Raw genomic sequence first — 15,359 nt, 5'->3', positions numbered from 1 at the left:
GACACACCCAGCCTCCCATGGAGAGGCCTCAGAATGAGCATGTAGGAGGGCGGAGGGCAGGCTCTCTTTGTCTGCAAAGAAGTTTTATGATTATGAAACTTGAAACCTCCTGCACCTTTTTCCATATTCCCACTCTCTCATAACCTTGCTTCCTACTTCCCTGAGAAAACTGAAGTCCTCTGACGAGAACCTCCACACACAGCCCACCACACCACCCAGCCACCACATCTGCACTCACTTATGCTGTGATGGGAATGGAGCAGCAGGTGCTTTTAGCAGGGCCCACTGTGTCTGGTACACCACAGTCCACTGCGTTTAGCCCACACTGGCCCATGACCCCCCAAATTCTCACTCCTCTCTTGCAACTTCCATTTCACCCTCTCTTTGGAGTCCTGGTTGCCAATATCCAAGCTTGCCTTCATTTCTCTTAGAAAGGAACACTCTCTTTTCACCCTATTTTCCCTTCTAGTTATTAGGTGTTACTCAGTCTGCCTTTTACTGAAATTCCTTCAAAATAGTTACATATATTCCCTGTCCCTAAAATGTGTCTTTAAAGTGTCTTTTAATCTTCAGGGTCCCTCTCCGTTCCCTTCTTTCCCTTATAATCTATTGAAGAAAAAATGCCATTTGACGTGAAGAGGTTCCCACACTCCGGATTGTGTGGAATGCATACACATTATGCAGGTTAACAAGTTCCTCTGTTCCCTGTATTTCCTGTAATTGACAGCTAGATCCAGACTGACTTACACATGGGATAAATCCCTTTGGCAAGACTGTATGCGGCAAGAAGGACCATAACCTACAGCTGTTTCTCTTTGTGTGATGTTAGCAACTATTGATGTTTAATGCCTAGATTAATGGATACAAAGGGGTGATATTCCATCATTTCTTTTTCATTTATTAGCTAGAATATGCTTATAAAGAGACATTTTCCCTCATCTACATTTATCTTACCAGTGGCATAGTTCATATAGATAAGGCAGAAAGAAAAGCTTGATCTTTCCCCCTTTGTCAGTTTTTAAGATAATGAATTGGTTTTTATCATCCTCTGAAAGTGTCACCAGTTTGTGTGTGTGTGTGTGTGTGTGTGTGTGTGTTTTACAGAACTCACAGATCTAAGCATATTTGATGTGTTTCAATCTATTGCATATATTATCCTTATAGAAGCTCAAATCATTTTTGGCCTGTAGGTACTTCTTTAATTTTAATATAACTCTAGTAGTTTCTTATGGGTTTTTTTTTTTTTTGCTATGTGGCATGACAAGATGTTCCAGACTCATCTTGCACATTTCCCACCCCAAATCTAGACTCAGCCAGTTCCTCAAGAAGCTTTCCATCTCACACTAACCAAGCATTCTTCCACCACAACTGCTGTTGTCAAGGCAACCAAGGAACTCCATTCTGCTAAAATCAATGGCCAACTCTATCCTCATCTTCTTTGACCTGCCAGCAGCATTTCACACAATGGTCAGTCCTTTTTTTTCATTTTGTTCACTTGGCTTCTAGTATAACACACTCTGTTGGGTTTTCTCCTTCACAACTGGCTGCCCCTTCTTCAGTCCCTTTCGCTGCTTCTTTCACTGGTTTCTGAAAAGTGAAGCGCTCCAAGGTTTGGTCCTTGAACCTCTTCTCTTTTCTAGCTTAATGGTCTCATCCAGTCTCATTTTATTTCTCATACAAAGACTCTTATCTACAGCTTAGACCTCTCCTTCAACTCAGATCCCTATATCAACGTTCTCCTGTAGATGTGCTCTTGGAATCTTAGATACCTCTAACTCCACATTCCCATGCCTGAACCCCTGAGCATGCCCCTCAGTCTTGAATATTCTACATTTCAGTTAATGATCCCTCCAACCTTGCCACTCTTTAGTCCTAAATCCCTAGAGTCATTCTTGGTCCATCTCTTTGCTTCCCATTCCACATTCTTTACATCAGAAAACCTTATTTGCCTATGAAATATATTTAGAATTTAACCACTTCTCCCAACCACTCCTAACACCCTAGTCTGACTGAGCCATCAGCATTTATCTCCTGGATTATTGCAATTGCCTCCTAACCAGTATCTCAGCTTCCACATCTACTCTCTGATAGTCTACTCTCGGCCAGGGCACTCCTGTTAAAGCGTAATCACGTGACCCCTCTTCTCAAAATCCTGCAGGGGCTCCTCAAATGTTTCAGAGTCATAGTCACAGTCCATGCGCAATGGCCTATAGAGCTCTACATGATTTACTTCCCCCAACTCAGCACACCTCTATCCCTCATCCCCTCCCAACCCCACTTCTCTTTGTTTTCTGTCCTCACCTCCTCCTTCTCCTTTATTCATCACACTCCAGCCACAAGGACTTCCTCCCAATTCCTTAAACACCAGACATGCTCCTGTCTTAAGGCTTTGCCTTTGAAAGAGAGAGAGGTTCTCTCCCAGATATCAGCATGGCTTTCTCTCTCACCTCCTTCAAGTCTTAGTGTGAATGTCACCATCCTAACAACACAACCCCAAATTATCCCATCCCAAATTGCAAACCCTTCCCCCACCCACTCCACTCTGGATCCCCTTTACTCTCTTCATTTTTTCCCATAAAACTATCACTTTCTAATCTTTTATGGCACACTACAGTCTGCCTGTGTGTTATATTTATCATCAGATGTCATCTCCCCAACTAAAGTGTAAGCTCCACAAAGATAGGGGTGTTTTCCTGTTTTGTTCACTGCTACATCCCCAGGCTCAGAAGAGTGTCTGGCCCATACTAGGCACTCAGTAAATATTGGTTGCTTACATAAGTAAATAAAAAGGTAGTACACATAACTATCCACTGCCTGAAGACTTTACCCTCCCAGTCACTGGTAAGCCCAGCTAAGTTGCTTTTTTCCAATATCCTGAATGGGACTTGCAGTCACCAGTGACTTCTGGTGGGACACTCCACAGATAGCAGAGATAAGTTACATGATGATGGATCACTCTTGTATCCCTTTCCCAGGCATTTCAGATACCACATCTTTCAGGCTTTCCTCTGGGGCTGCTCCTTTGTCTCAATTTACAGCTTCTTTCTTCACCCTGTACCTCAAACCTAGGGATTCCCAAGGGCTTCATCAAGCACACACATCTATATCCTCATCCTGGTAGTGCTAGTCCTCTGAGGCAACACTCACCCACCCCCAGCCTGTTTTCCACCCAACTGCCCACACTTGGATGCATCCCTATTGCCACCAATATATCAGCCAGCCCTTGTTTCTCACCACCCTTTTCCTTTTTTTTATTCGACAGACAGAGATCACAAGTAGGCAAAGAGGCAGGCAGAGAGGGAAGGGGAAGCAGGCTCCCTGCTGAGTAGAGAACCCGATGTGGGGCTTGATCCCAGCACGCTGGGATCATGACCTGAGCTGAAGGCAGAGGCTTTAACCCACTGAGCCACCCAGGCGCCCCTCTCACCACCCTTTCCTGGAAGGAGCTCCCAACCACAGTCTACATTTTAACTCCCAGGACAACTGTTCTTTGGAAGCAAATCCTATCTGTTAGCAGAGCGGGAGCATCTGCTAGTCTCATCCTAGTTCAGGCCCTGAGCCACAGTCAAAACCATTCAACAAAAACAATAAATGGCAGAGCAAGAGGGCTCAGCAGAGTAAACAATGCAGCAGGCCCTCAATCCAGGTCGAGGGGAAGAGCATTCACGTGCTGGAGCGGCTGCAGCCTAGTGTGGAACCCTCATTGTTTGAAAGTGTACAGGGCCGTCTGCCTCACTACTGCCCATTGGCTGAGAATGCACAGGACACCCAGTCACTCTAGCTCTTCTTGGCTGGGAGCCGTCAACACCTTTAAAGGGAAAATAAAAGTGTGTGTGTGTGTGTGTGTGTGTGTGTATACTACACAGTATAATATTGTAACTAACTGCTTTTCTTTAATTTTAAGATCTCAAGGCAAATATTTAAGGGGTAAATTCATTAAAATAAATGGGTGCCATGAAGAACCAAGTTAAACGGGTTATGTATGTTCTAATGATTCCCAAGTCTACATCTACCCCTCTCCTCTCCACACAGACTCCAGACCTGTACATGCAACTGCTCGTTGGACAAATTTTCAATCAACATGTCTTCAGCTGAACTCACATTTCTCCCATGCCATTCCCACCAAACCTGGTCCTTCCCACGTTCCAGCTCAGCAAACAGTAACAGCTTACACCCAGCCATCCAAGCCAAAAACAGAAACGTTATCCTTCATTCTTTTCTCTTCCTTGTCTTTTAGATCTTTTCAGTCACCAAATCCTTCCCATTCTACCACCTAATGTCTATTGAATGCATCCAGGTGCCTTTCCAAGGGAAAGCCAAGTAAATTAAATCCTTTACTATAGTTGAGCATTGCTTTCTACGGTAGAAGAAGGGTATATAGTGCCCAGAAGAGAGTCTATTTCCATCTAGAGGAGAAGGGAATTAGAGACAGCTCTCTTTAAGCTGCATCTTAAAGAATGTATACGTTTCTTTGGTGGACAGGAGAAGGGATTCTAGATAAACAAGATGACAAAAGATCTGGGAGTTTGAGAATGCATATTGCCAAACACAAATACTTAGTGCCAGCATTATTGACAACAACCACAAGGTGGAAACAACCCAGATGTCCATCAATGGAAAAATGAGTGAACAAACTGTGGTATACACATACAATAGAGAATTATTCAACGATAAAAGGGAACCATAAAAAAGAATGAAGCACTGATAGATGATACAGGGTAGATGAACATCGAAAACATTATACTAAGTGCAGAAGCCAAACACGAAGGGTCAACATTGTATGATTCTCCGTAAAAAATATCCAGAATATGTCATCCACAGAGACAGAAAGTAGGTTTGTAATTGCCAGAGGCTAGGGAAGAGGGAAGCAGGAAGTAATTTCTTAATGGGTGTGGGGTTTCCTTTTGGATGATGGAAATGTTTTGGAATGAGATAAATGTGGTAGTTACAGAACATTACGAATGTACTAATTGTCAATGAATTCTTCATGTTAAAATGGCTAAAGTTATGCCCTGTGAATTTCAATTTTTTTTAAATCTTTTTAAAAATTTGGAGGATAAGGGAGAAGTGGTTAGAAATAAATGTGAGAAGGTAGGCAAAAAATAGTATAAGTAGTACCATAACTACAGATGAAGAATTTGGGATATATTTAGACTCTCATTCTTATGGATTACTGATACAGCATTAAATTAAATAGATACGTAAATATTAGCTTACTTGACTGGGGTGACATTTGTGTCTTCTGATTCCTCTTGAAGTCCCAATTTTGACCAAATCTTCTTTAGAATGTGATTTCCAAACATACTCATCATTGTACTGTGTCTGATTGGGAATAGGGTCACTAAGAGAATATGTATATCCTAGTCTTCTGATACTTTTTTGGCTATGAGAAAAGATAGTGGAAATCAGAATAAGGGATTAAATACCAAATCTCACAGCAGTATACATATCAAATACTTTTGCTTATAACTTTTTTTTTTTTTTAAATATTGTCTGGTTCAACACTTGGTGCCAGAAATAATTTAATTTCCAGATTCCCTTGAAAAGAAACAATCCTGTGCCTTAGGACAGTTCTTCACAAACGTATGGGAAGCCTAAAATGGAATTTAAAAGAACAGCCATCTGAAATTCAGTAATTTTTTCAATTAATTCTTTTAAAGAGCAGATACCCTCCCCCATAAACAGTACTTCAGTGTAATCAAATGCTTGGTGAAGAAATGTTTCCCTCTATGGAAGTATTCCAGTTAATAAAAGGAAGATACGGAAGAACTGGGATATCACTAGTTTGCAAGGCCGTAATGAAATTATGCATCCAGCCAATGGTCATCAGTTCCTACTCACAGTTCAAGAAGATGGTCCACCAGCTATCACGTGCCCTGGATGGACATATACAACACCTATCTGGTATTTTTGTCAAAACACCCAGCTTGAATCAGATGAAGTCTTTGAAATAGTAGATTATAGGAAGTGCATGAAAAGAAGAATATTTTAGAGTGGGGGTGAAATCAGAAAAATCCAAAACAATGATCTGTTTCTTTAACAAAGAAATTCTCAGTAAAGAAAAGGAAGGGGAACCTGTGGATTAAAGGAGGTTAAAAAACCATCACCAAATGCGATGTGTAGAACTTATTTGGATTTAATTTCTAACTGACTCAGTTTTTTTGTTTGTTTGTTTGTTTTTTAAATGATGAGACATTGGGGGAAATTTGCTGACTGGCCATTTGATACTAAGGAATTGTTTCTTTTTGAGCTGAGACAATGGTATTGTTTCATATTTTTAAGGCATCCTTATCTTTTAGAGATACATAAAAATAATATTTTGAATTAAAGTGATATAATGCCTGGAATTTGCTTCAACATTATCCAGTGGGAAGGCTGGGTGGAAGATATACATAAAAAGTGTCAATGTGTTGATTATTGTAGGTGGATAATGGCTAGGAATTTATTGTATATTCTTTTGTGTACATCTAAAATATTTCATATTGGCTTTTTCTTTAAAGAAGCCTGGGTTGGACTTAAAGAAGCCTGGGTTTCTTTAAAGACAGCCTAGGTACTGTCTTTAAGAAACCAAACATCTGGAAAGTGGGATACATCTGGATGATGGAATATTTTACTTATCGTTCAGATGTGTAGGCTCAGGTAGGACTGTGGTCCTGAATGAAAGTGAAGTTGTAACATCTAACCATGACACAAGGAAGAGAAAGATGGGAGACAGAAAGCCCCTGTGTAGGTACGGAGGTTTGTTTTCAGGCAGAGGCATGTTAAGAAAGAGTACACTGAGAGATGGAGATCTGAAAATCAACTCCCTTAAAGCTTTCTGTGCTGTGTTGCCTTTGGAAAATCTTCATGTGCCTTTGATGACTTCAGTTTCATTAAAATCCCATACCCTTACTTTGGGCTTGCCTTTGGAGGTCTGAGAGGGTGAGGAGGGCATGCGGAAAGGGGACGAGAGAGGGAGTGCATTTCTCTAACCAGGACATGTGGTCCATGTGGGGATGTCCTGAATTTAGGTACACTGTAGAGTTCTGTGGCTAAGAGTAATGTCTAGTTTTTCATTTCCTAACCATTACAGAATGCTCAGCCCTCTTTAAGGAGAACGCTCTGAGAAGAGAGCAGAGAGTATAGAGTGCTTCAAATGACTCTTTTCCCCACATATTTAAAGATTTTTCTCAGTTTAAAAAAACAATCCCTAGGACATGTCATTAGCTAGAAAGAAGAGTATCTCTGAACAGGTGAAGTAGTACAGGATGGCAATGCTGATACTTTGAAACATAACTGGGATCTTTTCTGAGATTAGCAAATTTGAGAGATTCACTAGGTAAAACCAATACACAAAAGTTTTGTTATTTTTTTCCTTCAGATTTTTGTATCCGCCATTCAATTGGGTACTTAAGTCTTTTTTTAAACCCAAACATATTATGAAATATTTAATCCAATACAGCCATTCCTCATTTTATCTATATTGTAAAATATGTAATGACATATGGCAGTACATGCTGGCTTGCCAGATCAATTAATTTTCAACAGGTAGAACTTTCTCTCTCATTAAATGCATAGTAAATGTTTCATTTGTATCTATAAGAGAAGATGGGTATTAGCTGAATCTATTGTGGCAATCATTTCACAATGTATGTAAATCAAACCATCACACCGTATGTCTTAACTTATACAGTGATGCATGTCAATTGTTCCTCAACAAAATTAGAAAAAATATATTAAACAAGTTTCTCCCAAGTGAAAGAACAACTGATGTAATTTAATAGTCATGTATTAAGATGTAGCTTTTCAGAATACTTCTCCGAAAATGAGTTAGGGAATAACTCAATAACTGGATGGTATATCATCTAATTATTTCCTTTCAATAAAACCGAAAGACTAACCCAACCAAGTTGTCAGCTGCTCAGTCATAAAAACCACCATATAATTTCTGGCGTATAACTTAGAAAGAGTTCAAAGTCTTGAATGACAACACCACACTTAACTCCTTTCATTCACATCTATTTATTTATATGAACCAGTTTGCTCAACACTAGCATCTATAAATTGAAAAATAAACATGAGAAGTAGAAAAAAAAGGATGCTGAATGCAGTTCCATTCCAAAAATAATAACACTTTAAACTGGATACATAAATTAATTGCAAACAGAACAGTCACATTTATCTTGTTAAGTTACAATTCCAAAGAGCTTACTTTTTGTGTTTAGTAATTATTAACATTTGTAATATATTTATTGCTTTGAGCAACTGTGTACTAAAAATAATTACGGTAACTCAGTACTTAGGGTCACATAACATGTTTAAAAATTAATTTTAATTAATATACTAAAATAGTTTCAGCAAAGTATAATGCAGTGATCAATAAATTGCTTTCAAACACAAAATATATTACAGCAGGGTAAGAGTCTCTGCAGGAAGTGGAGTGGAATAAGAGCTCAAGAAGCAAAAGGAATGAAATAAATGGTCTATTGAAGAAGAGTTTGTGTATTTTTTAAAAAGATCATAGTAAGTATCGGTAAGTTAAGGTGTTTAGGTTACCCATTGGCTATATATTTTTTAATGACTTCATAGTTTTAGTTTAAAATGTCAATGTTTAGGATGGGCTATGCAATTCATCTTTCACAATCATTTGAATTTATAATAAAAAGTGTTCTGTGAACTTAAAAAATACGCAAATTTGACGACCACTGACCTAGACTCCATTAGTACCCATTTGTTTTTGGCTTTTATCCCAAATGTTTCTTCTTGAGACAACTGTTACTGACTGGGAAGCTGGCATGATCATTACCATGAGATGATAAATCTCCCAGTTAGAGGACATAATGTAACTCAGTGGGATAACCAGGAAGTCAGATATCAAGAGTCTTGCAGGCCTGTAGTGTTTGGAAGTCTATCAGATATTATGCTGGGGAAAAAAAATGAACGAAAATTTTTGAGTAACTTCTTGATGCTAGTCACTGTTCTAGTGCCTTCATTCCATCCTCAGAACCACCACCTGAGGCAGGATCATCACGCCCACTTCACCAACCATAAAACTGAGCCATAGTTGGCTTGTTACCTGCCGAAAGTAGAAGAGATAAGGGGAGGAGCAGGGAGCAGAGGCTAAAACCCATTTCTGCCTGACTCTTCAGCCACGTCTTGCCCATACCCCATTTGACTTCTCAACAACTCAAACTCTTGGAGTGAAAAGATCTTTATTGGAAACAGTTCACACAGGCAGGTGAAGTGTCTCCATGCTGATTTCCCACCCACCGTGGATGCAAGGGATGATGACAGGGCTTTCCTGACCCCACTCTCACTCACCCACTAATGAGCTTAAAGAGGCAGCTGATGGACAGAAATTCTCACCACTCACAATTCAGGTGGAAATGGAGAAGCTGCAAGCCATCTGAGGAAGCAGTAAGTGGAGAAGTGAAGGTCAGGGTGAGCGGGTTATGGCCGTCCAGCTTCCCAGAGCAGCATTGGTGATAGAAGTGCTAACCGTTCTTCATTCGGCCATTCATTCAATAGTCACCACCTGCCTACTAGGTACTAGGTAATAGATTCGATTCATACTCCATGTTTAGGTAGCACAATTCTGTTAACCTATATACTGTCTCTGTTGTAAAGCATGACCTGCAGTGACTTTATGAAGGATCCATATATTCCTTTTCTTAGTTCTCCTGTAAGAAGTCTGGATACTGTCTTAAGGGGGGAGGCTATCTGGTGCTTGGAGAAGCACCGTGCATGCAATAGGCTCTCCGTGTGGACATTTTTATAAGCCTTCTCCGATTACTCTTTCTCTTGGCTTTGGACTTTGAATAATAGAATGCAGGTGAACAGTATAAGCTGTGTACATCAACCTGACACAAATTGGGATCTACCGAATTAAAGCAGGCACGGCTCCGGTCTTCGGCGTGTATGCGGTCCTCATGGTGGTGGCATAGGAATCCCAGGTGGCATCCCCTGCCAAAAAGACGACAAAACAGTTTGAAATGTGGCAAACCAGAATATTTCCATTATATGTTGTTTTCATAATTAAAATAATTTTGCAAAAGAAAATAATTTTTGGATAGTGATTGAAAGTCTAAAGGAACAAAGGCCAACTTGCGGCCTCTTATAGGAAAGGGGAAAACTCAGTCAAATGATCTGAGTTCCTCCCTAAAGAGAAACAGGTCCATTGTTTTTCCTGAGAACTCATACATGCTATTTTAAAGTGTTCAGGCAACACCTAAAAATATAAAACGAAGTTTTTTGACCTGCTATCACTTTAAGGCGCCCACTATGACTTTAGTGACCAGCTTCCCATGCATTGTAGAAGACCCACCTATACACACATGACATGATTTTACACAAGGTTCACATGTCCCGTTTTATCCTGGGCACATTCTCCTCTCTCCTTCCTCCCTCTGTTCATTGTCACTCTCCTCCTCAGCCCTCCTCCCACCCCATGTGAACAACAGTGCTGGTTTCTTTCCATGCTTTAACATCTCCTGATACAATGACCTAGAGATTTATAAATACTTTGACATTGGATTTTAGTTTTCACCATCTTTGTTTTACAAAAGTGGCCTCCTAATTCATCATCTTCTCTCTGTCACGGAATGGTGTCATATGGGAAAGCCCTCCAACTCATCAGGAGAAGCTCTAATGGATTCTTGCTCCTGATGGCACCGGATTCCACAGCACAGGTGAGATTTAAAGTGGTGAGCGTGGGTGGGATCAAGAGAGGAGGAGAGCTGGAGGAGACCAGTCCAAAGGCCTTTGGCATACGAGCGTCAAGAGGTTGGGGAGAAGGAGAATCAGATGAGGAGGCTGGCAGAGGAGAGCAGTCAACAAGAGTATGTGGTGTCCTAAAGGCCACAGGAAGGAGGGATTTCCAGGAGGCAGGGGGTAAGGAAGGCCTATGGCAAATGTGGGGGACTGGGTCCACAAAGACAAAGACAGAGAATTAACCATGGGGCACATGCTCACAACAACAGAATATAACTGCCCCAACCTCCCATTGTCTATGAAGTGCCACCCCACTTCTTAGGAGTAAAGATTTTAAATTTAACTCAGTTGTCCTCTCATTCTGCCTACCTGGGCAATTCACCTGTTATGCTTTTACATAAATAAAAGTGTATTCAGACATGAAACTTCATGTCTGAATATACTGCTGTCTGGGGTCTAGCTTCTCTCTGCTAGACCCCCATGGCCACCTCATTGTGATGTTCCCACTTGTGCATCCTAAATACAATTGCTATAAAGTATTCTTCTCGAATACATCTTCAGTTCCCAAAGAATCCTAAAATCTCTATGCACTGCCTAGCATATGGGGCCCTGACCAAACATTTAGATTTTGCTGTCTGTGTGTTTCTTTCTGTCTCATCTCCTCATCTCCCAACCAGCTCTTGTTCCCAATTTAACAGGCCCTTGCAGGCAGCCAGGCAGCTGGACCTGCTGCTCCGTGACAGTTTCCCCACCTTCTCCTCTCTGGCTGGGATTCACCTCCACCAGCTTCCCCCGTCTAACAAAAGTCTAGCCCCCGCACGCTCCACTCTGTGCTGCTGCTCACACACACTCCCCGTGTCCCCGCCCAGAACCCACTCGACAAGAAACGACGTTCTTCTCTGACGCTGCTGCTTTAGTGAGAGTCACTTCGTGCTTTCAAGCATTTTGTTCCAATTGTAGAATTGAATGTTCTTTGTTCAGAGAATTCCAAGTATGGACAAGTAAGTGGGAAGAAATTGGGAGGCAGAGCTGCTCTTAAAAGAAACCTTCACTTAACCTGATTTGAACCTCGGAGGGCGACTCTTGGAAGGCTCAGGAAGATCCTCTGCCCAGAGACCACACACCATTTCACTTTCTCCTTCCTAAAGCAAACAGTACTAACCCAGGCCAGACCAATTTCCTGCTAGACCCACAACAGGCCTCAAAAACCCTGGCAACACAACATCCAGGTAACATCTCCCCATCGATCACACGGGCAAGCCAGATCCACCTCCGGGTGTCCCTATCTGGGGCCTTTCCACTTCCTGAGGACAGGCTGGGGGCTGGCAGCCTCCTATTGCTAAGATCCTATTCCAGAAGGCATCAGGCATAGGAGAGGCCATGTCCAGCTGCCTATAGGACCTGAGACCAAGTGGACTTCCCTCTCCCTAATTCTAACCTGCTTGGATGGCTAGAATGATGAGATGCACAATTGCTGGTACATCTTTCTACAGTTTTTTGTTTAATGACTTTTCTTACTAAAAGTCTTTATGTCAGCTCTGTGTCTGTGCTTCCTACTTCCATTGACACAGCTTCTGAAAATACAATGTTATTAGAATTAATCCTCTTCATTAACAGAAATAATAACTTTAAAATCTATAATCATAATATTCTAAAACACCGATTTCCAGAATGTGCCACCGCCTGTTTTTGCCTACATTCTCATTAAGTACCTCGGTGTTTTCCTATGTAACCCTGTGTCCACCTCTCTCAGGATTCTGTCTTCCTGTTTCTACCTTCTTTCATTTTCTGTTCATTCTACAGTCAAGTCCTGAACCCCTCCCATGGACCAAGCTCCCTGGTAGGCCCTAGGACAGAGAGATCCTGTCCTGGCCTTGGGGAACTCCCAGGTGAGTAAGGAGACAGTGAATCTCTAGTGAGTACAAGCTAGAGACTCACTGTTGGGCCGTGTGCCATGGGAGTTCCCACAGAAGGTGCCATTCTTTCTGGCTGGATGAGAGAATGGGCATCGAGGGAGGGTCCTGGAGGTACTTCATAGAATAGGTAGCTTCTGAACCAGGGCTTAAAGTAGGAGTTGGACAGGGACCACAGAAGGATGTGAAGTGAAGCATTTTTCAGAGGAAGGGGCATGAGATGTGACAGTCTGAGACCCGGCGAGTGGCCCAAAGTGAGCAAGGCAGGAGAAGACAGGTCTGCGAGGTCTGGTTTGCCCTGCTTTACCCTGGCGCTTTACCACCCCTGGAGGTATTCACAATTATGAAAATGTATTATGAGGTTTTGAAAATATTATAAAATAGTAACTAGCCTGTGCATATTATATGACACTTTACAGAGCATTTCCGCGTATGGAAACTTGTTTTATCCTCCACAATAACCCAATAGGTGGGCAGGTATGAACAGTCCCTGATAATTCTAAGTTTGCCTTGCTGTTGGGAGGATTAAAGGGGATGGTGGATTCAAGCATTTAGAGTAGGCTGAACAGGGACCCAAAGGATGCATCCACCTCCAAACCCCAGAACCTGGGCATGGTACCAAATAAGGAAAAGGGGCCTTTGCAGACACATCTGGAGATGAGGAGATCACGCTGGATTAGTGGTGGGCCCTAAAGGCCATTTCACTGCCCTCATAAGAGGCAGAGGAAGATTTCACACAGAAGAGTAGGCGATGTGACCATTGAGGTCCAGACACAGTGAGGAGCCCACAAGAAGGCTGACAGCACCCAGAGGTTGTAAGAAGCAAGAAAGGCTTCCGCCCCCGAGCTACTGTTGGAAATGCAGCCATGCCAGCACCTTGATTTGGGACTTCTGGCCTCCAGAATGTGAAACAATACATTTCCTTTGTTCCAAGCCATCCGTTCATGGTTATTAATGGCGGTCCTTCAAACCAGTAACAGCAATTACAAGCCCATATCTAGTAATATAGTTCAATAGCAAGTAGCCCATGGTAATCATTGCCAATCTCACCTTATTTTTGGACCAAAGCTAGGCAGTGACACTTCAGTCCCACCTTTTGGAGCATGACACTTTTGGCAGTGGAAGATGGAGTGGCACAGAGTGCCTGGTAGAGCCCCAAGATTGGGCAGAAAGAGTTAAACTTGCCCATGGGAAGGGGATCTTTGGGGCAGAATCAATGAGCCTTGCTGATCAAAGTAAGGTGTCAATGAAGCTGCCCTCCCTTCTCCCTTGAGCAGCAGGCACCCTCCTAACGGGCCTGCAAAGTCTAGGAGGACAAGGAGTATCATTTTGTACATATTAGTTCAAGGCCCTTCTGTGACATCCAAATGGAATTGTTTGGTAGGCAGCTGTATACTTTGGTTCAAAATTAGGAGTGAGTGAGAGAGCTTAGAAATCCTTTGGCACATTTCGGTAGGCTTGAAGCCCTTGGTAGGACATGACCACTATACGGAGGTCATAAATCAAGTAGAACTAATCTTGAAGGACTCTCACATTCCCCAGACAAGAAGGGGGAGAGGAAGCAGTGAAAGAAACCCAGACAGGTGGCTGGAAAGAGAGGAAGAGATTCAAAAGGAATGTAGTGGGGAAAGCCTGGGAAGGAGGTTCTCCTCCCTGCTTCTCTTTTTCGCCTTGTCTTCATATAGAAACAGAGTGTTTTCAGTATATTTTGTATGAATTAAGTATTTTCATTTTCTATCCTTAATTTTCAAAGGGATGAATGGACTGAAAATATGCATTTCATTCTTTCTGGCTGGTCTACAATTCTAGGGACTTTGCTGCTGAACCGTTCCCAACTGCTCTGTAGCCACCATGGAACCACAATTACCCAGCTAGAGGGCTGCGGTGGGTGATTATTGCCATGAGAAAGACCAGGAATGGAGCTGACTACACAGTAATCAGGCCACTAGCGTCACAGCTAGACCGGCTCTCCCCCCACTGACACAAAAAGCTGACTTTGTAAACCGGCTGCATTTGAATGCAAAATTAGCATGAAAAGCTCTACCTCTGTAAAATGCAAAATTCCATTGAAAGAGAAATCAACAAAGGTTAGGTAGAAGTGGCAGCTGAATGCCAAGTTCCCAGCCTCGGCTGTAGCCACGTGGGGGGATGCTGCCTCTGCAGATCCACTAAGGGGTCCTGCCTTCTGTACTATTCCTAGATACTGCGTGTGGGGTCAGGTCACCCCTGGGTCTGTTGTTTTCAGAGCGTCTGACCCCGGTACCTTCTTTGTCTTTGACCTCGTTCTCCTGGAAAGGCACTATTCCCTCCTTTCTGACATCTCCTCCTAGGCACTTCTTGGAGGGGGGTGGTGGGTTAAAAACACCTGAATGGTTTAGGGAGGGAATCTGAAGAAATTATGGCGAAGGCTGTAGAAGGACAAGGTCATGAACATTTCATTCTCTCTGACTCGAAGACTATCCATGAATTGAGTCCCACCCATACGAGGGAGGCAAACACCCTTGCAGACAAAAGCAGCCTTTGCTCTAGCGTACCCCCTTCCCAGGAGAAAGCCCGCCCCCCTGCCCCGCCAGCCGGCAGGGTCTGCAGCCTTACTTGGCTGAATCTTGTGGCCCCTCTGAGAGGGGCACGCGGCCTCGGGCCCAGGCTGTGCCATTCTTGCTCAAGAGAGGCCGTGGCGGTGCCCTCTGCTGCTGCTGGTCTGGGTGCTGCGCACTGCGCGCGACTCGCGGCTGCTTTGTGACGCGTCGCCATGGA

General features: G+C 42.7%; 1 protein-coding gene across 1 annotated transcript in view; it reads right to left on the bottom strand.

Moving 5' to 3' along the window:
* Positions 1-15,327, bottom strand: part of TEX26 (testis expressed 26) — a 31,311-nt gene extending 15,984 nt beyond the window's left edge. The window contains exons 1-3 of the mRNA XM_047723083.1: positions 15,198-15,327; positions 9,861-9,942; positions 5,218-5,383 (exon numbers count right to left, since the gene is read on the bottom strand). Coding sequence (XP_047579039.1) covers positions 5,218-5,383; positions 9,861-9,942; positions 15,198-15,258 — 309 coding nt within the window. The 5' untranslated portion in view covers positions 15,259-15,327. The remainder of the gene's footprint in view (positions 1-5,217; positions 5,384-9,860; positions 9,943-15,197) is intronic.
* Between the last annotated feature and the right edge of the window lie 32 nt (positions 15,328-15,359).

The sequence above is a fragment of the Lutra lutra genome, chromosome 3 (assembly GCF_902655055.1).
Source record: "Lutra lutra chromosome 3, mLutLut1.2, whole genome shotgun sequence".
Taxonomy (NCBI): Eukaryota; Metazoa; Chordata; class Mammalia; order Carnivora; family Mustelidae; genus Lutra; species Lutra lutra.
The sequence above is the reverse complement of the archived record's forward strand: the minus strand, read 5'-3'. Positions and strand labels throughout refer to the sequence as shown.